General features: G+C 45.2%; 1 protein-coding gene across 3 annotated transcripts in view; it reads right to left on the bottom strand.

Annotated features, from left to right (window-relative positions):
- Positions 1-24,719, bottom strand: part of LOC129714432 (protein Hook homolog 3-like) — a 78,708-nt gene that overhangs the window by 22,286 nt on the left and 31,703 nt on the right. For all 3 annotated transcript variants that reach the window (XM_055664020.1, XM_055664018.1, XM_055664019.1), the window contains exons 9-16: positions 18,817-18,980; positions 16,339-16,479; positions 14,354-14,555; positions 13,055-13,165; positions 9,469-9,556; positions 8,311-8,371; positions 6,089-6,229; positions 3,341-3,428 (exon numbers count right to left, since the gene is read on the bottom strand). In XM_055664020.1, coding sequence (XP_055519995.1) covers positions 3,341-3,428; positions 6,089-6,229; positions 8,311-8,371; positions 9,469-9,556; positions 13,055-13,165; positions 14,354-14,555; positions 16,339-16,479; positions 18,817-18,980 — 996 coding nt within the window. The remainder of the gene's footprint in view (positions 1-3,340; positions 3,429-6,088; positions 6,230-8,310; positions 8,372-9,468; positions 9,557-13,054; positions 13,166-14,353; positions 14,556-16,338; positions 16,480-18,816; positions 18,981-24,719) is intronic.

Here is a 24,719-nt window from a genome sequence, read left to right as displayed (position 1 = left end):
ATAATTCATCCGTTGCAGATTTAAAACAAAAATAAATGTGATTTGATAGCAACGTAATAATTAAAGCAGCTTAAAGGAGTGGCCTTGGCCAATAGACAGTGCAACCTTTTAATCGATTTGTACTTTTTCTGTACAGTACGTTTATTTTGGATGTATTTCTCACTGCTGATATACTTACAATGGCCTATTGTAGGTGAGAACACACAAAAGGGAAGAGAAAGAAACACATTAGACATTTATAATCCAAAATTAATCCACTTTAGTCCGTGTTACATTTTACATTTAACATGCTAAAGTTGCAGCTTTCAAATACTGCTCCATGATGAGTAAAAAATAATTAGCATAAAAACCATATAACTATATTTTCAAGTTTTTCCTCTATTCCAGGTTGCATAAGTAATTTGGATTTTATCGGATTATTATCAATCAATCAATCCAGCACTTTATTCATCCCCGAGGGGCAATTTAAAAGGGCGATTACAGTAAACCCTCACTGTAGGGATGGGAATGGTGTCCGTTATTGCCAGTTAGATGGAGCTCATAAAGATTGCAGAGTCAGGGGATATGGGGTGAAGGCAGGAACGGGGTACTGATTGAGGATGATCAGCCATGATCACATTGAATGGCGGTGCTGACTTGAAGGGCCGAATGGCCTACTCCTGCACCTATTGTCTATTGACCCGAAACATCACCCATTCCTTCTCTCCAGAGATGCTGCCTGTCCCGCTGGGTTACTCCAGCGTTTTGTGTCTATCTTCGGTTTAAACCAGCATCTGCAGTTCCTTCCTACACATGTCACCTAGGTGACAATAGCTATTGTCTATTTGTCCCGCTATACAAAGTAAGCTATACAAAGTTCATAGCAAAAAGGATTTGAGTATAGGAGCAGGGAGATTCTACTGCAGTTGTACAGGGCCTTGGTGAGACCACACCTGGAGTATTGCGTACAGTTTTGGTCTCCTAATCTGAGGAAGGACATTCTTGCCATAGAGGGAGTACAGAGAAGGTTCACCAGACTGATTTCTGGGATGTCAGGACTTTCATATGAAGACTGGATAGACTCGGCTTGTACTCGCTAGAATTTAGAAGATTGAGGGGGATCTTATAGAAACTCACAAAATTCGTAAGGGGTTGGACAGGCTAGATGCAGGAAGATTGTTCCCGATGTTGGGGAAGTCCAGAACAAGGGGTCACAGTTTAAGGATAAAGGGGAAATCTTTTAGGACTGAGATGAGAAAAACATTTTTTACACAGAGAGTGGTGAATCTCTGGAATTCTCTGCCACAGAATGTAGTTGAGGCCAGTTCATTGGCTATATTTAAGAGGGAGTTAATGTGGCCCTTGTGGCTAAAGGGATCAGGAGGTATGGAGAGAAAGCAGGTACAGGATACTGCGTTGGATGATCAGCCATGATCATATTGAATGGCGGTGCAGGCTCGAAGGACTGAATGGCCTACTCCTGCCCCTATTTTCTATGTTTCTATGTAAGGGTTATATCCCATTGACGTCGCAGCCCCGGGCGCTGGGTCAGAGTCCAGGGGCCCCTTCGCTGAGAGCCCAGTGGGATCTCCCTCACCACACTGATGCTGAATCCCGCGTTCCCAAATTGAGGGCAAAACGGGAAGCATGATGCGTTGGGATGAGGAAAACAATTCCCACTCCAAGTGAGTTTCCCACAACTAACTGTCCTTCTGGAGTTCAGGGTGAAAGTACATTTTGTGCCCATCTTCGGTGCAAACCAGCATCTGTAATTCCTTCCTACACAATAAAACCTCAACTGCAGTTACTGGAGTGAAAACCTAATGGCCATTTTTGTAGGCAACTGCCGGCGACTGTCATAGTTGTAGCAGGTCGCTGTAAAACCGGCCACAACCTACGTCATCCTGGCGACAACCTACAACAGCACCTACGTCAGGAGAAGTCAAGCTACGCTCATTGGCGTCAAACCTACCGTGGCCGAAACGTTTTCAACATGTTGAAAATTTAGATATATTAAATAGAGAATTACCCTCAACAGAAGCACTGAGAAGATTGGGAACATGAGCTAATGATAAAGATCTCGAAGGATAGATGGGAAAAGTATCTGATGAACACACATAATTGTTCTATTAATGGAAGACATAATTTAATTCAATTCAAATCATTACATAGACTATATTATTCAAAAACGAGGTTGAATAAATTTTACCCAAACGTCTCTCCCAGATGCAATAAATGTTTGTTTCAAAACGCTAATATAACACGTTCATTTGTAGGATGTACAAAGTTGAATAAATTTTGGAGCGATATATTTGATATATTTACAAAGCTTTTCAAGTCCACAATAGAACCTAAAACGGAATGGATTATATTTGGAATAATAGTAGAAGATATCAATTTAAATAAAGACCAAAACGTTTTTTTAAATTATGGGTTGATAATTGGAAAGAAATTGATACTTAACTTTTGGTAAAAAATACAACCACACCAACTGTTAAAATGTGGATTAGGAATATGATGGACATAGCACGCCTTGAAGAAATGAGACTCCGACTAATAGATAAATATGACCAATTCTTAAGTAGTTGGTCTCCTTTCATCGACTTTTTGGAATCATGTGATGCAGCGGTACCGTAAGGATTGCTGATTTCAGTTCATGCCGTGGATAGATCTACATCTCCGAATACAGATTTGAAATTTTCTCTTTTAAGGGGCCTTCTCTCCTATTTCTACTTTCCACTTTTTCTTTTTTTTTTTTATATACACACTTCACGTTTTTCTATTCTCTACCATCTATTTTTCCTCTTTTTCCCCTTTCTATTGTTTTCTTTGTCTTGTCTTGCTTACTTCCTTCTTAAAACATAAAACTAGAGGTTGTACATAGAATGGATTATGGTATGACATAGTTGACACCTAAAATTAGGTTCCACTGTACTGTTTTGTGCTGTATTAACTTCTAATAAAAATTTTTAAAAAATTAAAAAAATTTAGCAGCGACCAGAAAGATGCTCCGACTTTTTGCGCGACTGAGGAGACTACTCCCGGCGAACACCGGTGAACATGTGGCGCCCGTAGTTGCCTACAAAATCACCTAAGTGGGACAGGCCCATAAGTATCTCATTAACTGGGCTGCATTTAATATCATAATCACTCTCCACCATTTGGGAATTATATTAGGCTGAATGACCATTCCACATGGGACCATGGTTCAGGGAGCAGTTTGCCGATGGGAGCAAGGCAGACAGACAGACAAGGGAAGGGGAGAAGACTAGTCACGGACCAGGTATTAATGACGTGCACACTGATCCACTTGTTTCTCTGGGCAGAGAGGACCGGACAGCCACACAGCGCGAGTACTCACATCTTCCGCCTTGCTTCCCTGTTCCTGGAGAGCTCGCTGGAGCTGTTCCACCTGCGACCGTAATTCCGTGATCTGCTGCTGATTCAGCCTGGAACACATCCGTCAGCAAGGTCAACGACACATCCTTTCACATTCAAACATTTACAATGTTGGTTTTAGTTTGGAGATACGGCTTCAGTCCCCCGAGCCCATGCCGGCATCGATCACCTGTTCACACTAGTTCTTTGTTATAGAGTCATGGAGTCATCCAGCGTGGAAACGGGCCCTTCGGCCCAACTTGCCCACGCCGACCAACATGTCCCATGTACACTAGTCCCACCTGCCTGTGTTTGCCCCATACATCCCTCTGAATCTATCTTGGGTTTAAACCAGCATCTGCAGTTCCTTCCTACCTATAACATTGGACTGGCTGAGGAGGCCACAAATAGACCCCGACCTCGGGTGATCATAGAGGAAGAGGACTGAACTTTCTGATGCCTTTCCCCACAGTGGAAACATTTGATTCTGTTGTGGGGGGTGACGTTCATGTTGAATTCTATAATGTGTTGTGTCATTTTTATTTTTTTATTTTTTCTATGGATGTACGGAAACTTAATTATTTCTTCTATGTAAAGCACTGGTTTCAACGCGAGTTGATTTAAACGTGCTATATAAATAAAATGTACTTACTTACTGCCTGTTTATTAAACGTTGTGATAGTACCTGCCTCAACTACCTCCTCTGGCAGCTTGGTCCATACATCCACCACCCTTTGTGTAAATAAGGTGCTCCTCAGATTCCCATTAAATCTTTCCCCCTCTCACCTTAAAACTATACCCTCTGGTTCTGGGCATGGCTATATGATGTTTTATTAAGAGACTGAAGAAGGGTCCCAACCCAAAGCATCGCTGCTCCAATTACTCCAGAGATGCTGCCTGACCCGCTGAGTTACTCCAGCAATTTGTGTCCATCTTTGGTATAAACCAGCATCTGCAGTTCCTTTTTTAGAAGGATGAGAGGGTATCTCATTGAAACATATAAGATTGTTAAGGGCACACTAGAGGAAGGAAACATGTTCCCGATGTTGGGGGAGTCCAGAACCAGGGGCCACAGTTTAAGAATAAGGAGTAAGCCATTTAGAACGGAGACGGGGAAACACTTTTTCTCACAGAGAGTGGTGAGTTTGTGGAATTCTCTGCCTCAGAGGACGGTGGAGGCAGGTTCTCCGGATGCTTTCAAGAGAGAGCTATATAGGGCTCTTAAAAATAGCGGAGTCAGGGGATATGGGGAGAAGGCAGGAACGGGGTACTGATTGGGGATGATCAGCAATGATCACATTGAATGGCGGTGCTGGCTCGAAGAGCCAAATGGCCTACTCCTGCACCTATTGTCTATTGTCTTTTTATTGCAAGATGTTTTATCACACATTCTTTCTCATAAATGGAAATTCTGTGTTGAAGACCTGCATTTATAAAGTCCCATTTTCCCATCTACTTGGAATGAATTGACAGATTCGGAGAACGGGCATGTTGGGGAATCTCAGACTCCGAGTTGTGTTCAGAGATGCCAGTCTTCCCAAATTTCAGAACGGAATTTTCCGACTCCTCCACTGTCAGAGCGAGGCCAAACGCAAACTGGACCCACGCAAACTGGACCCACGCTGACCTTACTGTCCCGGGCCTCCTCCACTGTCAGAGCGAGGCCAAACGCAAACTGGAGGAATAGCACCTCAAATTCCGCTTGGGCAGCTTACACACACCCCAGCAGTATGAGTATTGATTTCTCTACTTTCAAGTAACCCTTGCAACCTCTCTCTGCCCCCTCCGCTCCTTCTACATAGTCGTCCTGTTAGTTTTGTTGTCGTAATATTAATTCCACTGTACTTATCCCTTCGTTATCACCTCTTCCACAGCCAACACTGGACCATTGTGGGCTCCACCTTTCCTTGGTCATTGGTGTTGGCTCGGATTTGTCCTTTACATATCTATCATTCATTTATTCTTTGAACCTTTTCATACATCTAGTTTCCCTCTCCCCGACTCAGTCTGATGGACCTCCACCCGAAACGTCATCTACTCCTTCCCCCCTCCCCACCCCCCCAAGAGATGCAGCCTGACCCGCTGAGTTACACCAGCAATTTGTGTCCACCTATCATTTGCCAGGCTTTGTCCTGCCTGCCCCCATCTCTCTTGTCCTGCCCCCCCCATGGTCCGATCCAAAATGTCACCTATTCACATTAGACACACAAAGCTGGAGTAAAGGGCCTGTTCCACTTTCACGACCTAATTCATGACCTTATTTACTCGTGGACATTTTTCATCAGGCTAGAAAAACGCCCCGACCTACTTGATGCCAGGAGTACCTACGACTAGCATCACGACCTACCTACCTACGACCTCGTGACGCCCATGCTGCGAGTACGAGTCAAGGGCAAACTCGGCAGAGGACGTGAATTAGGTTGTGAAAGTGGGACAGGCTCTTAACTCAGTGGGACAGGCAGCATCTCCGGAGAGAAGGAATGAGTGATGTTTTATATTGAGAAGGGTCTTGACCTGAAACGTCACCCATTCCTTCTCTCCAGAGATGCCACCTGTCCCGCTGAGTTACTCCAGCTTTTTGTGTCTATCTATCTTCGGTTTAAACCAGCATTCCTTCCTACACTGGTCACCTATTCACCTTCTCCAGAGATGCTGCCTGACCTGCTAAGTCGAGAACTCAGTGTCGATCGCAGGGATTCTCTCTCTCTCTCTCTCTGTCTCTCTCTCTCACCGGTTTTCATTCTCCAGTTTGTGGGTGTGCCTGTTGGCATCGTCCAACACATTTTGGAACTCGTGGAATCGGTCGTGGTACGTCTCCTCTTGCTGAACTCGCAGCATCTTGTTCTCATGTTGCAGCCGGATGACCCGTTCCCTGCAGAAATCACAGCAACACGTTTAGTTTAGAATTGAAGGGATGCAGAGACCACAGGTGCGTTCCAGGCTGCAATGTTGGGATGCACCAATGCTTGCTCGTCTGCCAATTATTGGTTTAGTTTAGAGATACAGTGCAGAAACAGGCCCTTCGGCCCACCGAGACCGTGCTGACCACTAGCACATTCCAATACACTAGTGATAAGGCTGAATTATGTTAAAAATATAAGAAGATACTAAATTGGTTCCTGGGCTAGCTTACAGCTTATATTTAGTGTTAAATTAGGCGTGCCTCAGGTTGCTGTGTATTAAGATAATGAATGACTATAACATTTGTCTACCATGTGACGAGAGAGGAAGTTAGATTGATCTCACTAAGGGGTATTGACAAATGGTCGATGCCTTTGATATGTAAAGTCCTTGTACCATATGACAAGATGCCTTTGATGTGAAGCATCCTGTAGTAACCTTTATTCTCTGTACCTCTGACCATGACTAATGTTTGTGGAATGTGCTAAGGTGACAAACGCTATATAATATGGTGTAATTCTGTTGTTCGGGGAAGTGGAATGAGGATGTTGGTAAAAGTGGCTGTGTTGCTCACTTGACTGGAGTTCCTGCCACTTCCATCGGCAGATAATAAGGAAAGTTTTGAACTGGTCTACCAAACGTTTGTGAGTTGTCTGTTTATTAAGAAGCGAACCTGTTTGATTGTTATAAAAGTGACTTTTTCACTAGGGACAATTTACAATCTTTAAATCAAAACCAATTAACCTACAAACCTGTAGGTCTTTTGAGTCTGAGGGAACCCAAAGAAAACCAACGCGGTCACAGGGAGATCGTACAAACTCTGTACCGACATTACCTGAGGTCAGGATCCAACCCGGGTGTCTGGCGCTGTAAGGCAGCAGGTCTACCTACTCGTTAGCATGGCAACCCATCCCCAACCAGACGTCAGGATTGAATCCTGCATTTTGAGCTCTTGCACAATCAGGATATCCTGAAAGGCTTTACAGTCAATGAAAACATTTTGAGATCTCTTATCAGAACCTTTTCCTTGATAAATGGGCAAGCCGGGATGTTGCAGAGATGAACGACGGGAACACAGGAGCAACAAACCCTTTCTCTTGTATCTGTACACTGTGGACAGCTTGAGTGCGAGTCTAGGACCAGAGGGCTCAGCCTCAGAGTAAAAGGACGTACCATTAGAAAGGAGATGAGGAGGAATTTCTTTAGTTGGAGTGTTGAATCTGTGGAATTCTTTGCCACAGAAGCTGTGGAGGCTGTCAATGGATATTTTTAAGGCCAAAATTGATAGATTCTTTATTAGTAGGGGTGTCAGGGATTATGGGGAGATGGCAGGAGAATGGGATTAGAAGGGAGAGATAGATCAGCCATGATTGAATGGCGGATTAGGCCTGAAGGTCTGCTTGACCTAATTCTGCTCCTATCACTTACACCCAAAGAGTCGCTCCTTTTTCTGCTCGCCGCTGGATTTTCAACATTTTGAAAAATTTCAGAATAAGACGGGTCGCTGAAAAAAATTGCGTAAAGGGCCTGTCCCGCTTTCACGACCTAACTCATGACCTCTGCCGAGTTTGCCCTTGACCCACACGCAGCATGGTTGTCACAAGGTCGTAGCGGGTCGTGATGCTAGTCGTAGGTACTCGTGGCATCAAGTAGGTCGGGGCGTTTTTTTCTAGCCTGATAAAAAATGTCCACGAGTAAAAAAGGTCGTGAATTAGGTCGTGAAAGTGGGACAGGCCCATTAGTGTGCGGAGATCGCTGTGCAGCGTGTGCTCGGTGGCCGAAGGGCATGTTTCTGCATTGTCAACCCTAATATTGACAGCCAGATCCGTCACTTTTGTCAAAATATCAAATGACAATCTTTAAAATGTGCATTTCCTCTCCGGATCAGAATTTCACAAACTATTATTGCATTATGGCATTTTTTTGTGACGTATCTGTAAAAAGATATATTTAATGTAAAATATGTTCGTATTGAAGAACGTGGAACCAGGGGCAGGGCGAGGATGGGCGATGGTGTTGGAGAGAAAGGCATGCGTTTAAATAATAACTCACTGTAGTTCTGCAGGAACCATCTCCGCTGCAAGATTCCCCACTGATAAATCTTCATTAGATGCTGCAACGGCACAGAGGACACAGGTCAAGACCTTGTACCTATATTATGCTAGACACAAAATGGTGGAGCAACTATGGAGGGAAGGAATGGGCGACGTTTCAGGTCAAGACCCTTCTTCAGACTGATCTTTCGGAAGGAAGGAGGAATCACAGAAGGGTAGCCAAGATGGACAAAAATGCTGGAGAAACTCAGCAGGTGCAGCAGCATCTATGGAGCGAGGGAAATTTCCCTCGTTCCATAGATGCTTCTGCACCCGCTGAGTTTCTCCAGCATTTTTGTCTACCTTCGATTTTCCAGCATCTGCAGTTCCTTCTTAAACACAGAAGGGGAGCAGTGAGGGAGGATGTTGCTGAGCTCTCGACAGAGAGGATGAGAACCTCTTCAAAGTAGACAAACCTTGAGGAGATTTTGTGGACAAAATGTGTAAGAAAGAACTGCAGGTGCTGGTAAAATCGAAGAGAGAAGAGAAGGTTCTCGACCCGACACATCACCTATTCCTTTTCTCCAGAGATGCTGCCTGACCCGCTGAGTTACTCCAGCATTTTGTGTTTTTTCTCAAGATTCAAGCATACGTAGTTCCTTTTGTCTACATTGTTCCTTTGTTGTTTTTTTTCCCGCAATGTTCTGCTTGGATGTTTACTTTGTTAACCAGTGCAGTTATAACCATATATCCATATAACAATTACAGCACGGAAACAGGCCATCTCGGCCCTACAAGTCCGTGCCGAACAAATTTTTTTTTTCCCCCTTAGTCCCACCTGCCTGCACTCATACCATAACCCTCCATTCCCTTCTCATCCATATGCCTATCCAATTTATTTTTAAATGATACCAATGAACCTGCCTCCACCACTTCCACTGGAAGCTCAATCCACACCGCTACCACTCTCTGAGTAAAGAAGTTCCCCCTCATATTACCCCTAAACTTCTGTCCCTTAATTCTATTCTGTAACTTAATTCAGTTATAGAGGTCACCATCCAGGAATATCGAGTGCAGCATCACACAACTAAACATACTAACTCCGAACGGCACCCAGAACGCCACCCTTTCAGCACAGAGATGCTGGCTGCAATCGGAGAGAGGAGCGCTGATTTACCGGCTTTGCTCAAGACCTTCTGCTGAGCCTGTGCGCATCGCAGCTCTTCATTCGTCTCCCGGAGGCCATCACGCTCCACTATTAACCGCTGCAACAACAAAAACAATGATTAGTTTAGTTTAGTTCAGGGAATCGAGGACCAGAGGACATAGGTTCAAGGTGAAGGGGAAAAGAATTAATAGGAATCCGGAATAGGAATTTATACGGAGGTAAATAGGAATTTTAAAAGAGGTTTAAGAAGGAACTGCAGATGCTGGAAAATCGAAGGTAGACAAAAATGCTGGAGAAACTCAGCGGGTGAGGCAGCATCTATGGAGCGAAGGAAATAGGCAACCCCTTCTTCAGAGGTAACTTTTTCACACAGTGTATGGAACGAGCTGCCAGAGGAGGCAGTTGAGGCTGGGACTATCCCAACGTTTTAAGAAACAGTTGGACAAGTACATGGATAGGACAGGTTTGGAGGGTTATGGCCCAAGCACTGGTAAGTGGGACTAGTGTAGCTGGGGCATTGTTGGCTGGTGTGAGCGAGTTGGGCCGGAGGGCCTGTTTCCACACTGTATTAATCTAGGACTCTATACAGCGCGGAAACTGGACCACCGAGTCCGCACCCACCACCGATCCCCGCACATTAACACTACCCGACACATACTATGAACAATTTGCCGCCCAGAGTGGAGGGAGAGCATGGCCTCGACGGGGGAGTGGCCACTGGAGGCCATGCAGCAGACTGGGGCTGGGCTGGACCGGGCTCCGCTCCAAGAGGCCGAGCACGTGGACGGCACGCGGCTTACAGCGGCGGAGGACACCACGGCTACACTTGGCCAGGCCGACCCTGCAATGTCGCCGTGACAACGGGCCTTCATGGTCAGGTCAAGATCCCTGCACTTACAACAGCTGGGACTTGAAAATGACGACTCTGTAGACTGTCTCAGTGTACTACTGCTGTACACTTGTACTATATCTGAGATACTGATCTATGATGTATCTTAGTGCTGATGGATAGTGATACTGGTACTAAACTATATACAACAACACTGTACCTCTGTACATATGGCAAATAAAGTATCATTGTAAATTGCACCTACAGTGTCTTCCATAATGTTTGGGACAAAGACCCATCATGTATTTATTTGCCTCTGTACTCAACAATTTAAGATTTGTAATCGAAAAAAATCACATGTGGTTAAAGTGCACATTGTGAGATTTTAATAAAGACCATTTTTATACATTTTGGTTTCACCATGTAGAAATTACAGCTGTGTTTATGCATAGCCCCCCCCCCCCCCCCCCCATTTCAGGGCACGATAATGTTTGGGACACAGCAATGCCATGTAAATTAAAGTAGTCGTGTTTAGTATTTTGATGCATATCCTTTGCATGCAATGACTGCTTGAAGTCTGCGATTCATGGACATCACCAGTTGCTGCATGTCTTCTCTGGTGATGCTCTGTCAGGCCTGTATTGCAGTCATCTTTAGCCTATTCTTGTTTTAGGGGCTAGTTCCCTTCAGTTTTCTCTCCAGCATACAAAAGACATGCTCAATTGGGTTCAGATCGGGTGATTGACTTGACCATTCAAGAATTGACCATTTTTTTGCTTTGAAAAACTCCTTTGTTGCTTTAGCAGTCTGTTTGGGATCATTGTCTTGCTGTAGAATGAACCGCCGGCCAATGAGTTTTGAGGCATTTGTTTGAACGTGAGCAGATAGGATGTGTCTATACACTTCAGAATGCATTATGCTACTACCATCAGCAGTTGTATCATCAATGAAGATAAGTGAGCCAGTACCTTCAGCAGCCATACATGCCCAGGCCATAACACCCCCACCACTGTGTTACACAGATGAGGTGGTATGCTTTGGATCTTGGGCAGTTCCTTCTCTCCTTCATACTTTGCTCTTGCCATCACTCTGATAAGTTAATCTTTGTCTCATCTGTCCACAAGACCTTTTCCCAGAACTGTGGTTGCTTTTAAGTACGTCTTGGCAAACTGTATAACCTGGCCCACTATTTCTGCGGCTAACCAGTGGTTTGCATCTTGCAGTGTAACCTCTGTATTTCTGTTCATGAAGTCTTCTGCGGACAGTGGTCATTGACAAATCCACACCTGACTCCTGAAGAGTGTTTCTGATCTGTCGGACATGTGTTTGGAGATTTTTCTTTATTATAGAGAGAATACTTCTGTCATCAGCTGTGGAGGTCTTCCTTGGCCTGCCAGTATCTTTGCAATTAGTAAGCTCACCAGTGCTCTCTTTCTTCTTAATGATGTTCCAAACAGTTGATTTTGGTAAGCCTAAGGCTTGGCTGATGTCTCTAACATTTGTATTCTTGTTTCTCAGTCTCATAATGGCTTCTTTGACTTTCATTGGCACAACTTTGGTCCTCATGTTGATAAACAGCAATAAAAGTTATCAAAGCTGATGGAAAGACTGGATGAAAGACTAGGTACTGAGAGCTCTCTTATACCTGCATTAAGGAGGCAATTAAACACAACTGAGCAATACCCTTTAGTAAAATGTAACAATGTGCACTTTAACCATGTGATTCTTTTAAATTCAAATCTCAAATTGTGAAGCACAGAGGCAAATAAATAAATGATGGGTCTTTGTCCCAAACATTATGGAGGGCACTGTACGTGGAAGAAGCTGCCAGAGGAGGTAGTTGAAGCAGGTACTATCAGAATGTTTAAAATACATTTGGACAGGTACATGGATAGGATAGGTTTAGAAGGCTTTGGGCTAAATGCAGGCAGGAGGGACTGGTGTAGATGGGACATGTTAGTCGGTGTGGGCAAGTTGGGCCTGTTTCAACGCTGTACGACTCTGTGACAATGTCCATCCAACAGGCTTATTCAGATCTCACCGATCTGCTCCTTCCCAATTCAATTCAACACACTTTCCCGGCCATGTCCATTTGACACCGAGCTCAAGCTTTTCTATATGAGGCGTTAGGCAGAAAATGCTGGAGTAACTCAGATTCAGATTCAACTTTAATTGTCATTGTCAGTGTACAGTACAGAGACAACGAAATGCATTAACAACGAACAACTCAGCGGGTCAGGCAGCATCTCTGGAGAGAAGGAATAGGTGAGGAACAACACCTCATATTTCACTTGGTAGCTAACAACCCAGCGGTATGAATACCGACTTCTCCAAGTAACCCTTGCTTTCCCTGTCTCTCCACCACCCCCCCCCCCCCCCCTCCTTCCTCGTTCTCAGACCTGTCTGACTGCCCCTGATTAAATTTTATCTTTATATGCTTCACCTTCCCCTAGCTAACAATGATCTATTCTACATTTCCCTGGAACTTCGTCCCCTTTGATGTCTCATTTTCACACCTTGCCCTTCCATATCTCTATTACTCCCCCCCTCCCCTAACTTTCAATCTGAAGAAGGGCCTCGACCTGAAACCCATTCCTTCTCCCCAGAGATGCTGCCTGTCCCACTGGGTCACTCCAGCATTTTGTGTCTATCTTCGGTGAGGTTTCTGGTCGAGACCCTTCTTCAGACTGAGAGTCGGGGAGAGTGAGACAAGCTGACTGGTGTGCTGGGGTTGGCTTTTACTGTGATCCATCTTCCTGGACTCACCTCTTTCTCTTTCAGCAGCGCGTCATGTTTCTCCTGCAGGTGCTTGAACTCAAATTGCCACTTTTCGGTTTTCATCGACTCTTCTGTGTGCTTGTTGTGAAGCTCGTGGACCTTGTTTGAACAGCATGGCGGGGCGTGAGGGGGCAGGGGTGGCGGGAGGGAGGGAGGGAATGAAACAGCCTTCAATTAGTACTTCATCCTGACAAGAAGCAAACCCACTGCACACTGCCCCAGGCAGCAGCCAGCATAAAGGGCTTGTTCCACTTACGCAACTTTTTCCGCGACTGCCGGCACTCGTCATAGGTCGCCGACAATTTTCCACATGTTGAGAATTCAGCGGCAACCAAAAAGACGCTACGACTCTTTGGGTGACTTAGGAGACTACTCACGACCGTACAGGCGACATGTCGCGGGGGTGAAGCCTATATGGTCGTGAGTAGTCGCCCAAAGAGTCGCACCTTGTTCTGGTCTCCGCTGGATTTTCAACATGTTGAAAATTTTTGGAGACCTGCAGCGTGATGGAACCCAGGTCTCTGGCACTGTAATGTCCCTGTCCCACTTAGGAAACCTGAATGGAAACCTCTGGAGACTTTGCGCCCCACCCAAGGTTTCCGTGCGGTTCCCGGAGGTTGCAGGTGGTTGCCGGAGGTTGCAGGTAGTGGAAGCAGGTAGGGAGACTGACAAAAACCTCCGGGAACCGCACGGAAACCTTGGGTGGGGCGCAAAGTCTCCAGAGGTTTCCGTTCAGGTTTCCTAAGTGGGACAGGGGCATAAAGGCAGCAACTCTACCGCTGCACCACCGTGTACTGAAACATCCTCCCATAAGCCAGATTGTAGTGTTAATCTAGTTTTATTTATCTCCCATGTAGATTCAAAGAGAAGTCCCAAGATTGCTTGATTTGTGTTGTGGGTTTTAGAGATCTAACGTGGAAACAGGCCCCTCATCCCACGCTGACCAATGATCACCTGCACGCTAGTTCCTCATTATCCCAGTTTCACATTCTACACACTAGGGACACTTTACCAAAGTCAATTAACTTACAAACCCACATGTCTTTGGAATGTTGGAGCACCCGGAGAAAACCCACGTGGTCAGTCAGCACCTGTAGTCGGGATGGAACCCAGGTTCCTCGGGCTGTAAGGCAGCAACTCTACCGCTGCGCCACAGTGCTGCCTGCCTTACAACCAAAACGTAAATGTCGCCCTCGTCTGTAATCTTGCAGACAGTGCTGAGTGTTAGTTGTAACGTGACAATTGACTAACGCCACAAAGTGAGATGACAAATATGATCCAATGTACCTGTCTCTTGTACACCTCCAGCTGGCTGCGGACCGAGTTAGCTTTCTTCAGCTCCTCCTCCAGGTCGAAGGTCTTCTGCATGTAGACAGTGTTCCTCTCCTCCAGGAGCTTGACTTGTCGACGCAGGTCTCCCAAGTCCTCCAGTTTCCTCTTGTAGGCTTCGACAGTGGCCTCCAGCTTGCTGACTTTGTCCGAAGAATGCCTGCGAATATCGAGGAAGACCTCAACAATTTAGTTTAGTTCAGAGATACATCGTGGAAACAGGGCCCTTCAGCCCACCGATCCCCGCACACTAACACTACCCCACACACACTGGGGCAATTTACAATTTACAATTACACCAAGCCAATTAACCCACAAACCTGTATGTTGTTGGAGTGTGGGAGGAAACCGAAGATCTCGGAGAAAACCCACGCAGGTCACGGGGAGAACGTACAAACTCCATACAGACAGCACTTGTAGTCAGGATGGAACCCGGGTCCCTGACGCTTTAAAGCAGCAACTCTACCGCTGCGCCACCGTGCTGCCCGTATCTGAGAAAGCAATGACTCAGGGACACCAGATTCCATTTATTTGGGACAATTTGGTATTCCCGCCATAGAGACATGACTGCTCCTAGCAAGCACATCATCAAACCTTTCATGAACTAGGGTTCACAGTTTAAGGGTAAGAGGGAAGTCTTTTAGGACCGAGATGAGAAAATCATTTTTTACACAGAGAGTGGTAAATCTGTGGAATTCTCCGCCACAGAAAGTAGTTGAGGCCAGTTCATTGGCTATATTTAAGAGGGAGTTAGATGTGGCCCTTGTGGCTAAAGGGATCAGGGGGTATGGAGAGAAGGCAGGTACAGGATACCGAGTTGGATGATCAGCCATGATCATATTGAATGGCGGTGCAGGCTCGAAGGGCCGAATGGCCTACTCCTGCACCTATTTTCTATGTCTATGTTTCCATGGCTGATCTAATTTTCCACTCAATCTCATTCTCTTGCCTTCTCTCCTTAACTTTTGACACCCTTACTAATCAGGAACCTATTAACTTCTGCTGGACGGCAAACGCTGGACAGTGGGCCGTTTTCAAAATGGTGGCCGATGGAGGAGAGGATGGGTGTCGCCAGGGCAACGGGCCTTTACAGGCAAGATCAGACCGCACTCTTAAAGAACTTTGTGGGCGCCCAGAAACGTGGCGACTCTCGGTGCGCTGTCTCGGCGAAGTTTACTATTACACCACAATTGCCCTTTTGTACTTTGCTATGATTGTGTTCATCTATAGTATGATTTTACTGAATTGTATGCAAAACAAAGAATGTCACTGTGCCTAAGTATATGTGACAATAAAGTATCATCATTATCGAACTTGGAGAAATTAAAACCAGTTGGCAAATTGGCCACTGAGAACAACAAATATATCTGAAAGCTTCCAGCAGGAGACACCTAATGCCTGCTGCGATTCCATTTCCATCACTTGTCCAAAACAAATTAGTTTTTGATACATGTTCATAAGATCTAAGAGCAGAATTAGGCCCATCAAGTCTACTCTGCCATTGAATTATGGCTGATCTATCTTTCTCTCTCAACTCCATTCTCTGGCCTTCTCCCCAGAACCCTTGGCACCCGCACTAATCAAGAATCTGTCAATCTCCGCCTTAAAAATACCCAATGACTTGGCCTCCACCATCGTCTGTGGCAACAAATTCCACAGATTCACCACCCTCTGACTCAAGAAATTCCTCATCTCCTTTCTGATGGGATATCCTTTTACTCTGAGGTTGTGGCCTCTGGTCATAGGCTCTCCCACTGGTGGAAACATCCTCTCCCATGTCCACTCTATCCAGGCCTTCCACTATTCAGTAAGTTTCAATGAGGTCCCCCCCCCACCCCTCATCATTCCAAACTCCCAGCTAGTACAGGCCCAGTGCCGTCAAACGCTCATCATATGTGAACCCACTCATTCCTGGGATCATGCAATTCTGCATAGGAGCTCACCTCAGGATGTCCATTTCGTCCTTGAGGGATTGGGATTCCTCAGCCAGGCTGGTGAGCTCGTCGTTCCTGTGGTGCAACTCCGACGATTCCTTCTCCATCTCCTCGCACCGGATGCGGAAGTCATCTTTGATTGCTTCCAACCTGGGCAAAAGAGGAACGACTTAACTTTGTGGAAACAAGGAACAAGCGCGGCACAGTGGCGCAGCAGTAGAGTTGCTACCTCAGCCACGATCATATTGAATGGCGGTGCTGGCTCGAAGGGCCGAATGGCCTACTCCTGTACCTATTGTCTATTGTCTCACAGCGCCGGAAACCCAGGTCCCATCCCGACTACAGGTGCCGCCTGCACAAACGGAGTTTGTACGTTCTCCCCGTGACCTCGTGGGTTTTCTCCGGGCGCTCTGGTTTCCTCCCGCACACCATAGACGTACAGGTTTGTATGTTATTTGGCTTCTTTAAATGATGTCCAGTGTGCAGGATAGAAATAGTGAACATGGATCCAGTAGGCCATTTCCACACTGCATCTCCAAGAAACTAACAAAAACTGCTCATCCTGGTTACCAAGGGAAGGCACAAAGTGCTGGAGTGACTCAGCTGGTCAGGTAACGAACATCTCTGGTGAACATGGATAAGTGACGTTTCGGATCAGGACCCTTCTTCAGACTGATTGCAGGGGAGGCTGGATAGAAAGCTAGAAGGACTTAACCTTGAAGCCTGAAGATTATTAAGGGTTTGGACACGCTAGAGGCAGGAAACATGTTCCCGATGTTTGGGGAATCCAGAACCAGGGGCCACAGTTTAAAAATAAGGGGTAAGCCATTTAGAATGGAGACGAGGAAACACTTTTTCTCAGAGAATTGTGAGTCTGTGGAATTCTCTGCCTCAGGTGGAGGCGGGTTCTCTGGATGCTTTCAAGAGAGAGCTCGATAGGGCTCTTAAAAATAGCAGAGGCAGGGGATATGGGGAGAAGGCAGGAACGGGGTACTGATTGGGGATGATCAGCCATGATCACATTGAATGTGCTGGCTCGAAGGGCCGAATGGCCTACTCCTGCACCTATTGTCTGTATGCCATCAGGCAGGGTGTCGTCTGTCCCTTTACATAACCACGTTGTACAACTAACCATCTGCACTGTGCCAACAAGAGAATGAATGAGGATTACAGAAGATGAGAACATTTAAAGCCCTGTCCCACGGTACGAGTTCATTCCAAGAGTAAAAAAAAAATCAAACTCGTGGTAAGCACGGAGAATGAACGTAGCGGGTACGTCTCTTAGCGCTAACGACAGGTACTCGGGAAGACTCGCTAACGGCAGGTAAGCACGGGAAGACTCGTGAAGATTTTTCAACATGATGAAAAATGTCCACGAGAGCCCCGAGTACCGACGAATGGCCATTACTGTAAATCTCCGAGTTCGAATCAGGGCAAACTCGGGAGAGCTCTTGGAATGAACTCGTACCGTGGGACAGGGGGTTTTAAGTGTTAGTTGCAAGTATTCAGGCAATCTTTGGATTCAATTTGAAAATGCATGGGAGATAGATAATTATCACTCTGTGTAGAACAGACTAATTTAACAGCTTTTAGTTACACACATTCCAACTCCAGTAAAGTCACTGGAATGGATCAGCATCACAGGAGCAGGTGATAGTTACCAGTTTAGTTTAGTTTAGAGATACAGCGCGGAAACAGGCCCTACAGCTCACCAAGTCTGCACCGACCAACGATCTCCGTATGCTAACACTACCCTACACACACTTGGGAAATTTACAATTATACCAAGCCAATTAGCCTACGAACCTGTACATTTTTGGAGGAGAGGAAACTGGAGCACCCAGAGAAAACCCTTGCAGGTGACGGGGAGAACATACAAACTCTGTACAGACAGCAGCACTCGTAGACAGGATTGAACATTGGGGCTGCATGACAGCAACTCTACCACTATGGTAGTTATACAAAGTTACCGCAAAAGGTGGTGGATGTATGAAATGAGCTGCCGGAGCAGGTAGTTGAGGCTGGGATTATTGCAACGTTTAAGAAACAATTAGACAGGTACATGGATAGGACAGGTTTGAAGGGATATGGGCCAAACGCAGGCAGATGGGACTAGTGCAATCGGACACGTTGGCTGGTGTGGCCAGGTTGGGCAGTAGGGCCTGTTTCCACACTGTGTCACTCTGCTATTTGTCTAACTGCAGTTTAGAGATATAGCATGGAAACTGAGTTTGCACCGATCATCGGATAATAACACTATCCTACACACACTAGGGACAATTTACACTTGTACCAAACCAATTAACCTACAAAAGTGTACGTCTTTGGAGTGTGGGAGGGAACCGAGGATCTGGGAGAAAGCATGCAAACTCCGTAAAGGCAGCACCTAAGCCTCTGGCTCTGCAAGCTCTGTAAGGCAGCTACACTCCCGCTGCGCTACCATGCTGCCCTTGAAAGATCAGTCTCTGGGGATGAGGAGGTAAGTACCTGTAGTTCTCCTCCTGCACCAGCTCCAACTGGCTCTGCAGTAGAAGGAGCTTCTTGTTGGTGGCGCTGGTCGAGTCCTCCAGCGAGTTGGAGCGGCTCATCCCCTCACGCAGCAGCTTGTTCTCAGCCAGCAAGCTGTTCTTCTCCTCCAGAAGGGTCGCCACCTACGGGAGAAAGGCTGCGAGTGTCAAGGGACTGAATGGGAAGAGGAGACGTGCAATGGGATCAACACTTTCTTCCAAAGTGGTCTTTATAAAGTAACAGTAACGGCTTCCAACGCAATGAGTAAAAATAGCTTCTTTATACCAAAATGAGTACAAAGCGTACAACCTAGTGATATGAATATTACATTTCTCTCATCTCAAGTAACGCTTGCATTACCCTCTCTCCCCGTCTTTCCCCACCCTAGTTTTCCGAAGTTTTACTATCGTCCTGCGGAGTTTGTTCGGATCCCCTCGTTATCAGCTTTTCCACAGCCAACAATGGAGCATTGTGGGCTCCATCTTTCCTTGATCACCGGTGCTGGCTTTGATTTGTTCTTTTCATTCCTTGCATTCATTTATAAGCGAGTTTGGTGTTCCGACTGAGCATGCCCAGGTCATAGGTCATTTGCAATAAACATTCTCGGCAGCTGTGCTGCTGCATGTATATAGACCTGCGTTTTATGCGTAGTCAGGATCGAACCCGGTCTCCGGCACTGCAAGCGATGTTGAATTGCTCCTGGACCGTCCCCGTCCCCTCCCGAGTGTCCCATCCCTGTCCGGGGGTGGCTGGAGATGTCCAGGGGGACCCTGGACTGACGGGACACCGGCCCGGAGCACTGGCGGCCCAGGCTTACAGCCACCGTGGAGAAGAAGTGTCAACTCCACTGCTCCGGGCCAGTATCCCATCAGTCCAGGGCTGTCGGTTAACCCGGCTGGACAGACAGAGTTGAGCTGGAGTTTGCACTTTATTTAGACAGATGTTGCCTGAGTGTACCAATATTTTGCTGGGCAGCACAGTGGCGCAGCAGTAGAGTTGCTGCCTTACAGTGCCGGAGATCCTGGTCCGATCCTCACTACGGGTGCTGTCTGTACGGAGTTTGTTCGTTCCCTCTCAGTAAACTCTCTGTGGGTTTTCTCCAGGTGCTACCGGTTTCTTCCCACCCTCCAAAGGCAAACAGTTTTGTAGGTTAATTGTCTTTGGTAAAAAAAAAATTGTAAATTGTCCCTAGTGTTAATGTATGGGGAGATCGCTGGTCGGTGCAGGCTTGCTGGGCCAAAGGGCCTGTTTCTGTGCTGTATCGCTAAAGTGCAAATCAGTAAAGTCTAATGTTAGTTCAGACTCGACACTGCCTGGTAGTTCAACCATCCTCCTTTAGATGTGTGAAATCTGTAAACATTCATGGGTTGAAACCCCAGCAAGAATCGGGAGCAGAGAGAAAATTAAGTTGGATCATTCTGACCAGCTTAGTTTGAGTCCAACGGCAAAGAAATAGAACATCACTACTGCACACGGGCGTATATCTTTCAGTTTTGTGTGCTTCAATGCAACAAAGATTTATCGCAGCAAACTACAAACCTTCCACCCCAGCAACGGACTGTTCCAGCTGCTACGGTCAGGCAACGCCTCCGTTGCCATGCAGTGAGAACGGAGAGGATGAGAAGGAGTTTCTTCCCAGAGGCCATTACAATACAATACAATTTATTTGTCACTTGAACCTCATAGAGGCTCAAGTGAAATGTTGTTTCTGCAGTCATACATATACAAGAAAAAAAAGACCCAAGACACAACACAATTTACACAGACATCCATCACAGCGCATCTCCACCTCACTGTGATGGAAGGCAAAAAAAAAAGTATCTCTCCCCTGCACTTCCCTCTCCCCCCGATGTCAGAGTCAAAGTCAGAGCCCCCGGCGGGCGATAACAATTGACCCGCGGCCATCAACGCCGCGCCGGGCAATGCAAGGCCGCGCCCCGGGTCCCGTTGCTGGAGCCCCGGGCGGGCGCTGGCAAAGTCCCGCAGCCGTTGTAGCCACGCCAGGCGGTGATGTAAGGCCCCGCTCCAGGTCATCCTCGACCCCGCTACTCGGGCGGGAGAAGTCGCCGTTGCGGAAGCCCCGAAAAGCGGTCTCCCAGCAGGGACCCGCGGGCTCCTGGTGTCACCGTCCACCAGACCTGCAGTAAGCCTCCGAATCGCCGAGGGTCGGGTCGCAGCAGCGCGCCACCACCGCTCCTCCCGCTCCGGACTCGGCCAGCTCCGTGATGGTGAGTAGCTCCGCAGCTCCGTGACTGGAGCCCCAGGACGTTCCTGCTGGAGGCCGCTCCACGGTGCAGCCCCAACGACAACGGAGACCTGACAGGGAAAGGTCGGGTTCTCCGTGCAGGGGAAAAATTTTAAAAGTTTCCCCCCCCACCCCACACACACACACACATCAAAAAAATAAAAACTACATTAAAACGGGACAAAAAATAACAAAAAGACAGACGGACTGCAGAGGCCGCTGCGACGTGAGTCGCGCCGCCCAACGGATTAGAACTGTAAACTCCTATCTCACCAGGGACTAACTTTACTGTACCATTTACCTGTTTTTTAAAAAATTGCTATTTTTTTCCTTTTACTTTCCTCCCACAAATATGTAATATATGAATATGTGATTCTGTTTGTAGTTTGTTTGTTTTTTTGCACAATTCGCGAGCATTGCTACTTTTCATTTCACTGCACATCTCGTATGTGTATGTGACGAATAAACTTGACTTGACTATGATCATTGTAAAATAAACTGTAAATTATATTCTCTATATCACAAAAGCCATGCCAAAAGGGGCAGCAATGACATTGTTAAGTATGCACATGCAGATTTTAATTCCTAGTTGATTAATATGTTGTACAGCCAGGTATAGATTTAAAATGATATTGTTAAATTTTATTTTAACCAATGTTAAAATTTAGTTTTCCAAAATTACTTTTATAAAAACTTACCTTCATCAGGTTCTCAGATTTTTTATTTTTGCCATTTAGTCGTTAGCCCTTATGAAGCAAATGTATTGGACAAATTATTAGACAGAAGAAACTGCAGATGCTGGTTTACAAAAGAAAATAGTGCTGGAGTAATTCAGCGGGTCAGGCAGCATGGTTGGAGGATATGGATTAATTTGTGATATTTCTGGTCGGGACCCTCCAGAGATGCTGCCTTACCCGCTGAGTTACTCTCATACTGTGTGTGGGTCTATGGGACGAGTTGCCAGAGGAGGTAGTTTAGTTGAGACAGGGTGCAGAAACAGGCCCTTCGGTCCGCCGACCAGCGATCCCCGCACACTAACACTATCCTACACACACTAGGGACAATTTTACACATACACCAAGCCAATTAACCTACATACCTGCACGTCTTTGGATTGTGGGGGGAAACCGGAGAACTCGGAGAAAACCCATGCAGGTCACAGGGAGAACGTACAAACTCCGTACGGACAGCACCCGTAGTTGGGATTGAACCTGGGTCTCTGGCGCTGTGAGAGCTGTAAGGCAGCAACTCTACCGCTGCGTCACCGTGCCGCCATTTCTGGTAGATACTATAACAACATTTAAAAGGGATTTGGACAGGTACTTGCATGGGAAAGGTTTAGAGGGATACGGGCCAAATGTGGGCGGTGCTTTGGCACTAGAGTAGATGAGGCATCCTGGTCGGCATCGGCAAGTTAGGCCGAAGAGCCTAAGTTTCCGTGCCGTGTGACTAAATGACGCTGAATAGTGGATGCCCGGGATCAAAGTTGGAACGAGACGTTAAATCAAATTAAAGACAGGTATTAAAAGAGAAAATGATAAACATAGGGACAGGAAGGGATAGAGATTACAAGTGAAAAGGTAAATCAGGTTTCTCAGCCACACAATCATTTTAAATGTTTTGTGTGGGCTGTAGGAAGAACATTAGGAAAACTTAACAAATCCACGTCAGCTTATGAAGTGGGAAGAGAAGACCCGCAAATCATTTTAATTTATTTTTATTAAAGTACAATAAGTTACAGTAATACACACCACATATATCTTATTACATTTGTTGTACCCCTTCATTTTTTGAGCTTTAAGAAAGATAGAAATAAAATAAGTAAGGAAAGTGAGAGAGTCGTGATAGTGCAGGAGAGTGTTGGGAAAAGAAAGCCCATTAAAAAAAAGAGTTAGAGAAGAAAGTTAAGAAATAGACCCTAGAAAAGGAAGAAAGAAAGAGAAACAATCGCTCTATTATAAAAAACTACGCAAAAAGGGATATACCAACCATATTTTTCATCCCCCGTTACCAGATCCGGGCACCATTTATTTTTTAAATTACTGTTGCACCTTATGCTTGTAGTAAGTCCATAAATGCAGACCACGTCTTTTGGAAGTGGTCTGCTTTGCCTGCGAGGAGGAGTCTCATATCTTCCAGGTGTAATGTTTCGAACATGTTTGAAATCCACATTTTTTTGTTGGTATAGGAGCGTTTTTCCAGAATTTGAGTATAAGCTTTTTTCCCGTTATTAGCCCATAACTACATAAATTCTTTTGAAACACGTTTAGTTCAGGGCTACCTTCCATTATTCCAAAGATAATCCATTCTGCTTTTGGTATCAATTTTATTTTAAATAATTTTGTGAAGATTTCAAATATTTCGTTCCAGAATTTTGGGATTTTTATACAAAAAAACAAAAGAGTGCGCTATGGTAGCTTCTTGAGACTGACATTTATCACAACTGGGTGAGACGTTAGGGAAAAGTTTATTTATTTTGTTTTTGAATAGTATAGTCTATGTAATGTTTTGAATTGAATTAGAGTGTGTCTTACGTTAATCGACCATTTATGCACATATAGTAAGTGTTTATCCCAGCTCTCTTTTGAAAATGTTGTAGCTATTTCTTGTTCCCAGTCTCTTCAAATACTGTCAGTTGTAGGTATTTCTATATTTAAAATAGTGTTATATAAGTATGATATTAAGTTTGCTGATTCGGCCTTTGTCTTCATTGCTTCGTCCAGTAAGTCTGGAGGCATATTATGATAGTCTTTTGTATATTTTTTCAGATAGTCACATATTTGAAAATATTTAAAATATTGATTATTTCTCAAATTATATTTCAGTTGTAATTGTTGGAATGATAGTAATTTTCCAAATTCATACGTCTCCGAGCGTTTTGATTCCTATTCTTTCCCATTGTGTAAATGATTTATCTATAGTAGAGGGTTTAAACGACGGATTATTGACTATTGGCGATAAGAGAGATAGATTTCTTAATTTTAGATTCTGTTTTATTTGTTTCCAAGTTCTAATTGTGCTATGTATAATTGGATTTTTGTTGTAATTTTTGTTATTCAGATTCATTGGTGAGATGAGAGTCGCTCCTATATTGCACGGGAAGCAGTCCTCTCTCTCCATTACAATCCAGTCCACCTGCTGGGCAGAGTTGTCCAGCAGGTGAATCCTATTTTTAATATTTACTGCCCAATTATAATACATAAAGTTAGGGAGTGCTAGACCACCCCGCTCTTTGGGTTTGCTCAGATGTGTTCTTTGTATTCTGTGGGATTTATAGTCCCATATAAAGTTTGTGATGTCCGAGTCCAGTTTTTTCAAAAACTTTTTTGGAAGATATATAGGGATTGATTGAAATAGATATAGGATGTGTGGTAGAAAGATCATTTTTATAGCATTTATTCGACCTATTAAAGACATCGGGAGCATTTTTAGTTTCTTAAGTAAGGGACTATAATTGGCATTAAACATAGCTTGATAATTTCTAGTAATTTCAATTCCCAAATATTTACATTTTTCTGTGGCTATTTTAAAGGGGAATTTTAAGAGATGCGTTGAGTCTTTCGGTTTTATCGACATAATTTCACTTTTGTTCCAATTTATTCTGTACCCTGAGAAAGATCCTAAGTCCTCAATTAGA

The sequence above is a fragment of the Leucoraja erinacea genome, chromosome 39, assembly GCF_028641065.1.
Source record: "Leucoraja erinacea ecotype New England chromosome 39, Leri_hhj_1, whole genome shotgun sequence".
Taxonomy (NCBI): domain Eukaryota; kingdom Metazoa; phylum Chordata; class Chondrichthyes; order Rajiformes; family Rajidae; genus Leucoraja; species Leucoraja erinaceus.
Note: the sequence above shows the minus strand (reverse complement) of the source record. Positions and strands in the feature narration are given on the sequence as shown.